The sequence below is a fragment of the Haliotis rubra genome, unplaced genomic scaffold (assembly GCF_003918875.1).
Source record: "Haliotis rubra isolate DU_JTF1 unplaced genomic scaffold, ASM391887v1 Scf9, whole genome shotgun sequence".
Classification (NCBI taxonomy): Eukaryota; Metazoa; Mollusca; class Gastropoda; order Lepetellida; family Haliotidae; genus Haliotis; species Haliotis rubra.
The window spans coordinates 2,420,382-2,429,031 of record NW_025767634.1 but is presented as its reverse complement, the minus strand read 5'-3'; the positions used below and the strand labels follow the sequence as shown (position 1 = coordinate 2,429,031).

General features: G+C 39.1%; 1 protein-coding gene across 1 annotated transcript; it reads right to left on the bottom strand.

Annotated features, from left to right (window-relative positions):
• Positions 1-682: 682 nt before the first annotated feature.
• LOC124263844 (diencephalon/mesencephalon homeobox protein 1-like) lies at positions 683-8,227 on the bottom strand. Its single transcript, XM_046698566.1, has 5 exons — positions 8,053-8,227; positions 7,167-7,342; positions 5,464-5,794; positions 4,844-4,993; positions 683-3,176 (listed from the first exon to the last, which is right to left on the bottom strand). Exons 1-5 carry the CDS (start codon positions 8,204-8,206, stop codon positions 2,767-2,769), a joined length of 1,221 nt encoding a protein of 406 aa, XP_046554522.1. The 5' UTR covers positions 8,207-8,227; the 3' UTR covers positions 683-2,766.
• Between the last annotated feature and the right edge of the window lie 423 nt (positions 8,228-8,650).

The following is an 8,650-nucleotide window of genomic DNA, read 5'->3' as shown; positions in this document are numbered from 1 at the left end:
ATCATGGCATCCTTGTTACATACAGAATCTGCCTTGGATGAAACTGTGATATTATGAGACAGACACATCCCTGTTATCGTGGCATCACAGTCTTTCTACCACCATGTAGTTTCCGGGTTCGAACTGGTCCCTAGTAACCCTTTCTTGTCTTGGCGAATACATTGATCCTGTTGGCGGCTGTGCCTTTGTTGCTTTTGTCTTAATCTGACGACAAAGTATGCTCATAATATCAGTCACTGGTTGGTTTGGAGTATTTCCAGAATACCATATTATAGCTGGGATATTGCTGGGGACAAATAATCTAAGAGAAATAAGCCTTCCTAATATAGCCCATTCGTCTAGCTGACATGCTGGGATATATCACCATCATCGTGATTATGTCTTACAAAAATATTCCATCCGTACATGTAGAAAATACCCGTGAAGATCCGGGTTAGAATTGATCTTCAATAACCCATGCTTGCTGTAAGAGGCGACTAACGGGATCGGGTGGTCAGGCTCCCTGACTTGGTTGACACATGTCATCGTATCCCAATTGCGTAGATCGATGCTCATGTTGTTGATCACTGGATTGTCTGGTCCAGACTCGATTATTTACAGACCGCCGACATATAACTGGAATATTGCGGAGTGCGGCGTTGACAAACAACAGTAGAAAAACAACAACAATTAAACGTTGATATGCAGCATATAACAGTTAGAATTTATTTCACAGTATATCACAATGATTATGTGCAGATATTCCTGAACAATACGACTACAATGTATTATCTAATATACGTCACAAAAGGGTACCCTGAGGGATGGGTATTTAGCTTAATGCATAAACGTAGGTTTATATTCATTATGAAACACTGCTCAAGTGACATGTCGGTCACCTGCTGTCGCCTTGGAATCCAAAGTTAATACAGTTAATGTCTGACGATTCCTTAATAACAATGCCACGAATTGGCTGAGTCGAAGATATAGATGTTATCAACATGGCATGATGTAAGTGGAATAAGTAACAGAATAGTTAGCGGCGAAATCGTAGTAACCTGCTGCACCACAGTAACTGTCCGACTGGTTCCGAATACATTAACTACAAATCCGTTTACAGTGACATTCTGCCGCTTCTTTTGCCTAAGGTTATGAACCTTGAAACAGGAAGGTGTCCAGCTTTCTCACTGTATCTGCGTTTATGTTTGAAAAGGTTGACTCAAAGACCACGAGAAGAAGTAAAGTGGACAGAAATTTGTATGTGAATAAATCGGGTCTAAATAAGAAATCGTTCTTCCGATGCAAGACTTAATCGTATTGGGGTGTTGTTTTGTTGTTTTCACTGTACGGGAACAACGGAAAACGACGCTTGTCTGACAGTCTGCTGTGAGATATTACAGTAATAGGAAATGGTTGCAATAGGCATGTTCGATGATGAAACAATTCTACTGATGTCTTGGTAGGGAGTGGGTTTGTAAGTTTTCCGTCGATCACCAAACAATGACATGGAGTAGGTTTGTAAATTTTCCGTGGATCAAGCAAACACTGGAAGATCTTGGTAGGGAGTGGGTTTGTAAGTTTACCGTCGATCACCAAACAATGACAGGGAGTAGGTTTGTAAATTTTCCGTGGATCATCACACAATGGAAGATCTTGGTAGGGAGTGGGTTTGTAAATTTACCGTGGATCAAGCAAACACTGGAAGATCTTGGTAGGGAGTGGGTTTGTAAGTTTACCGTCGATCACCAAACAATGACAGGGAGTAGGTTTGTAAATTTTCCGTGGATCATCACACAATGGAAGATCTTGGTAGGGAGTGGGTTTGTAAATTTACCGTGTATCAAGCAAACAATGGAAGATCTTGGTAGGGAGTGGGTTTGTAAGTTTACCGTCGATCACCAAACAATGACAGGGAGTAGGTTTGTAAATTTTCCGTGGATCATCACACAATGGAAGATCTTGGTAGGGAGTGGGTTTGTAAATTTACCGTGTATCAAGCAAACAATGGAAGATCTTGGTAGGGAGTTGGTTTGAAAGTTTACTGTGGCTCATCAAACACTGGAAGATCTTGGTAGGGAGTGGGTTTGTAAGTTTACCGTCGATCACCAAACAATGACAGGGAGTAGGTTTGTAAATTTTCCGTGGATCATCACACAATGGAAGATCTTGGTAGGGAGTGGGTTTGTAAATTTACCGTGTATCAAGCAAACAATGGAAGATCTTGGTAGATGTGGGTTTAAAAGTTTATCGTGGATTATCAAACAATGGACGATCCTGGCAGTGAGCAGGTTTGTTAATTTCACATTGCATCAGACAAATAGCGGAAGATCTTGGTGGAATGCAGTTTTGGGTATTCAGGCTATAATAAGCCAACACTGGAAGATCCTGGTGGGAAGCAGTATTTTGACATTCATTGTACATCTGGCAAACAGTGTGGACATGGGGATACGGTTATGACAACACTCGTCCATCGGGCAAACAGTGGAAGCTCTTGATCGGTGTGCAGATTTGACCATCACCGGACATTGGGCTAACGGAATAAGATCTTGGTTTGGAGTAGATTTCTGGCATTCAATGTACATCAGGCAAACAGAACTTGATGCTGAATGGAGAGAGATATAGCAATCCCCGTGCATCGGAAACGAGTGGAATATCTTGGTGGAACAAGATATGGCATTCACCGTGAAATAGGCATCTTTAATACCTAAGATACGTATATTCCGCATTGTATCATGACAACGTTGTTTGTAAGCATCTTTAAATGTCACTGAACATATTGACATCATATTATACGTTGTCATAAAATCCAAGGGAAGCAGCATGTTGCCTTGCCCTGAACCTCAAACTTTCTATACTTGATGTAAGAAGAGCGTCTTTTGTTTGATTGGGAGAACTGTTAAGTGGTGGTGGTGCATGTGCTGGAGGAGGCAGCCTTGGTGGTTCTGGTCTGGAGGTTGGTGGAGCTGGAATTTCCGGTAAACCGGAAGAAGGGTAGTACGAAGGCCATCCGTTGAGGGGGTTGATTCCTCCTGAGGCGAACGGGAAGAGGGGCACTTGGGGAACACCCGATTGCTGCATCTGTAGTTGTTTCTGGAACATGGCGCTTGCGAAAGCGTGTTGTTGAAAGTTGAACAGGCCTAACTGAGGAATGGGGTACTGATATGGCATTGGCGCTCGATGGTAACTGGTCTCCGCACCTGCGAACATACAAGTGGTATATGTACTTTCAAGTAAAAAATTACAGATCAAGAATAAATCATACTTAACAGAATAAAATGAACAACCACAACGTTAAATTTACTCCAGCTTTGAAATATAAAAAGTGTTCGCTGGGCATGCTCTATGTTCAGAAATTTGTTGAAAAAGTGTTAAAGCATACAAGGTGGAGACACATTATTTGATTAAGGTCTATTATCAATTAAACGTTCGCGACATTTATACATTTATTACTGTTGTTTGAGATACGTTTACTATGAGTTCCCGAGCACATTGTCCATATAAAATGAGTGAGTGAGTGACTTCGGTTTTACGCCGCTTTTAGCAATATTCCAGTAATATCACGGCGGAGGAACACCAGAAATGGGCTTCACGCATTGTACCCATGTAGGGAATCGAACCCGGGCCTTCGGCGTGACGAGCGAACGCTTTAACCACTAGGCTACCCCAACGTCCCCATATAACATGAGAGTATGTTTCTTTATCATATGTAAATAAATACATTCTTAATTAAAATTATTTGTTGGAATATATCAATGTAATTTTAAGTTTTCATTTTCCCATGAACGTTAAAACAATTGGCGTTCCTGAGTATTATCAATAAGTTCTTGAGTGTGTATTTCAGTTTATGATAAACAGGTGTGTCTGCTAATGCACTAGGATGGTAATGCCAGCATGTTGAGTATGATTTAAATTTAGAATGTGAAATAAGATGCAGTGTCATTATTACCTCTGATAATGAACCTTAACCCGTCAAACACTGCGCCGAGAAGTTTATATCACAAGGTTACAGCATTAGCGAAATAATATTTGCGGTCCATGACGTTTTACCAATTAGAGAGACCTTTAAATTAAGCTGTCCTTGAAATCGCCGTCCACTGTAATCTTATTACGTATTTACGTAAACATAAAACCCTAAAGAAGTATTGTTGGGCATTCTTCTCACATTATCGTGTTTAATCCTACTAGAACTACTTATATATACGTAACAGGGCGGGAAGGTCAGTCCCATGTTGAGATCATGCAGTGCCTTTGAATGCATTTTTATATTTTCATACTTTTTTGCACAGCCCTAGGTGGTCTCACAATCTTATTTCACAACAACATATCGTCATGAAGTTGTATATCCCATAGGCAGTTCCACTTACTTTACAGTACAGTTAGACCTTGCCCACATGTCATAGATAAAATAGTTGTTCTTATGTGTTTCGGTGCATCTTTGTTTCAAAGGATGATGTAATATTGTGACAACGATGTTGATCCGGAATGTACATAATTTAAAGCCGTTGTTTCCCATCAGTTCAAATTTATTTTCAGCATCCAATACATCTTGTATAGTACGAATTTTTACTTTCATGACAGACAATTTGACTGTTATCAATTTAATATAATACTTTGTCACACCAAGTGATATATCACTGTAGTAGTGATGTTTCCTTTGTATATTTGACGTTAGTAGATCTGAAATTTGCACAGCATGGCACAATTAGGTTTCGTCACTAGACTTGAAACACAAGTATAAAAGAAAGATGCACTATTTGTTTGTTTTTCTTTCAATGATTTTTGAAAGCAAACAAGAAATGCTTAAGACACATCCCAATGTTATTCCTGCAGGTCTGAAACATTTTGGTGACTATGATGAACTTACCTTTTTGCTGACCATGGAAGGTAATCACGTCAACTTCGTTACATCTCGTGGGTTCCTGAGAGAGTGGCGTAGTGGATTTCTCCGTCTCGTCTACTTTCTTGTCCAGAACCGCCGGGTAGTCACTGTCATCACTGTGGGCATGCTTCTTCTCTGAAATGTCATGAAACGTTGTTGCTGAGAGAGACACAAGAAATGGCATTTAACAAAAGTCATTTTGGTTTGGCAACCACCTGAACACATAAATGTTTCTACATTGCTTCGAAAAGCCTGCGTTTTACTATAAACGGGTGGCCTAATAATTAGGTCCTTTTTGTCTAGATGACTTAATGAATTTCGACAAAGAATCACAAAACTTAATCAAAACGTTATTAATGCTGAAGCAATAACCTGAGCACTGTACACGTAAGGTCTAAACCAGGATTGTGATACTAGCATGAAACAATTACCCTCGAACAAACCTATCTTGATCATGTCATTCCAAGGAACTATCAAACATGGGTGTACACTTTCTTTTACCCAGCAGTTTATGTTTGTTATGACACATTTGGCAGAATTTCTGTACTGGCATATCTGTAGGACTGTTCCAAACAGCAAGAATACACTACATCACTTTGTCTTACCGTTTAGCTTCGGTTCTTCGCTATGTATGCTGTCCACAGTGGTATCATTGTCCGTCACAGATTCACACTCTCCATTCCCCTCCATGGATTCCACATCTACAGACACAGACCCCTCCTCCATCACGTCATTTCCGTCTGAATCCTCGTCCTCTTCATTTGCCGATTTTGCCTCCTTGTCGGACCCCTCCTCTCTCCCAACATCTTCTCCAGGTTCCTCTTTCGACTCCGAAGCTGATGCAGAGCTTGTGTTTCCTTGTGACGACTCCTTCCCTTTACCTTTAACAGCCCGTTGTTTTTTCCTATATTTGGCTCGCCTGTTTTTGAACCAAACCTGAAAATACACGATACACGCATTGATAAAACAAAACCCTAATGAAGTAATCAATTGTTTAAACCAAGTGTTTGTCTTGTCTTGCAAAGCATGCAGGGCAGGTAGAATGAGTTAATAATCACACAAATACATCCACTGGTTAAAACGCGTCGCCGTGTTAGTCTCCTAACACATAATGTTTGAATTATGCTCGATATTGTTGACATCTTATTGATCGTGGAAACACGGGCAGCGTAAGAAGTTACTTGATCGCTGCATTATAAACAAATGATCTTGTTGACACAGAGCAACTACAGCGCGATGGCGTTCCTGTCATTCTTGCTGCACCCCATTCGCATTTTTGTGAATTATAACTTTGTTCCAGTATTTGACTTTCATTTTATAATGGATACTTAGCATCGGAAGTAAGAAACATTTGAACTTAATTTGTTCTAGATTTTAATATTTTGCTTCATTACTGCTTTTCGAACTGTGATTGCTAAGTTCGTTGACATTGTTCTTTATATTGAACGAAACTTGCACTTTTGAAGGCTCGTATTTGCTTGGCCTGTATTATTCAACAAGAAATGCCGTATATACTAATTAGTTTTATCTCTGTTCATCTACTTTTTATACTGTGTAGATAATTTGAAATTATTTTGTAATTTTTTTTAAAAGTGATTGTTTACTTCTGTATGTTTTTCTGTTGGACTTTGTTTGTATGATTTTTTTTAAGCATTTAAGTATTATATCATTATTCCAGTCTCTAATATTTCGAACGTAAACGAATTTAATGTAAACCTTTGATGGACATTCGTGCTTTTATCACCATTACAACAAACTTTATGAAACATAAGTCAGTATTAGCAACTGGGGCGTATAAAGCATAAACAAACATGTCAGCTGCATATGCGACAAACAAAACCAAACTGTTTTAGTATTTCAATGTTTGATGCGTAGAAATCACAATGTATGTAGACTGCAATAGTAGATCTAATAAACGTCAGTTTAATTTAGAAGAAACTTTTTCATTTTTCAAATAATTTCTACCATTAATCAAGTAAACTTCAAACTTGCATATATGTCTGGATAACTGTCAGTTAAATCTCTCCAAGAATGATACAACAGGCCCACAGTGTTCGCTGTCATGCATTTAAATTAACCATAGGAAACATACATGAAACAATATAAGATAATTAAAGTCAAAATGGCGTTCAAAGGTTTTATAGCAGGCATGGTTGATCTGCGTGTCAAGGTAAATGTTCTGTAACACTTTGTTATATTCCTTCCAGATCCATCCCCGTTCAGCAAGACCTGTTTTAGCATTTGCAATACTGAATCATGATGAATTATTGTTCACATCCATTCGTTTTACAATACATTGCGCACATACCTGTATTCTAGCTTCAGGTAAATTGGTCATCATTGCCAAACGTTCTCTCATGACAACGTCTGGATAGTGGGTTTTGGCAAATGTCTTCTCCAGTGCTGCTAGCTGCTGGTTTGTGAAGGCAGTCCGGCTTCTCCTTTGTTTCCTGTGGGCGCCATACCTGGCTTCTAGAATGATATCTGAAATCAAAGAATTGAAATGTAACAATCGATTTATTAATGTCAGTACCCTAAATGCATTCATCCATGTTTAGAAAAAGAAATACTTTTCTTTTAGAAATCAGCATTCGACATGTCTGTTATTTGTAATAGAATAATATGGCACGGTAGTTATGAAATAGTAACATGTATTATTCTGATGGAGTCTTTTGATATACGAGTATTGCGATTATTCGCAGAGGATGTGGATTATGTCCAAATGATGACGTCACAAGTAGAACATTTCAACAACGGGAAGTAGCAAAGTTGCAAGGCAACATCTGAGCTCACATTTCTTACTACAAATAGCTTTATTTGTTCTGTATTTAAATAACTTATGTTTGTTCGCGTTAGTACACACATCAGTCAAGGAAGTATTTTAATTAGTATATAGTTATGTTCCAATGAATTACACAATGTATGTATAACGCATACCCTAGAGAATGCGTTCGCATGTCTGAAAGCATCTGAATAAGCACTTTGCACGCAATAGTTTTTTCATCCATATACTGAAACCATGTTTTAACAAAGAAAGCTAAAGTGAAGCCATCACGAAATATGAAAGAAACAATGAAAGATAGACAGACAGATTGACAGAGTGAAAGACCGTCGATTGACAGAAAGATCGACACCGTAGCTGACTGAGAGAGGCAGATCGAGAGATGGGGAGCCAGCAGACCAGCTTGACTTACCCGCCAACCTCTCTGCTAAACTTAATGTCTGCACTGATGACTGAAGGTTGGGATGCATACCCGGAAACTGGCCTCCGATATACAGTGGCTGCGGAAGTCCTGTCTGCGCATGAGTTGGTAGACCAAACATCGGTGGCGGGTGTTGCAGCTGCATGCCAAACCCTCCGTATCCTTGCATGCTTCTGAAACGTGTAGACAAAACTAATAACTTGCACGGAACATGGAAGCTTCTTGCGACATCTTCATTTTACATATAGGACCTAATAACAGATAACTAACACCAGGCTGCAAAGTTGACGAATACTGGCCAAATAACGAGTATTGGCCAAATAACTGTTCGTATATTGTCTAACATGTCTTTACGATTATGTTATGCACTGTATAATCTTCAGTAATAGATTCACAAAAAATAACAAACCATGTAAAAATAAATGACATGTAGGAACAAGACGAAACGCAATTATGTGGGTTTGATTGTGCATTTGTCATCTCTGTTGTGTCAAAACTGCTCTCAGCATAAAATGCTGTCTGTCGTTGAATAAGCACACTAAAACTATCACGTTTAATGTGCGTTTTTTTTCCATCTTTACACATATTG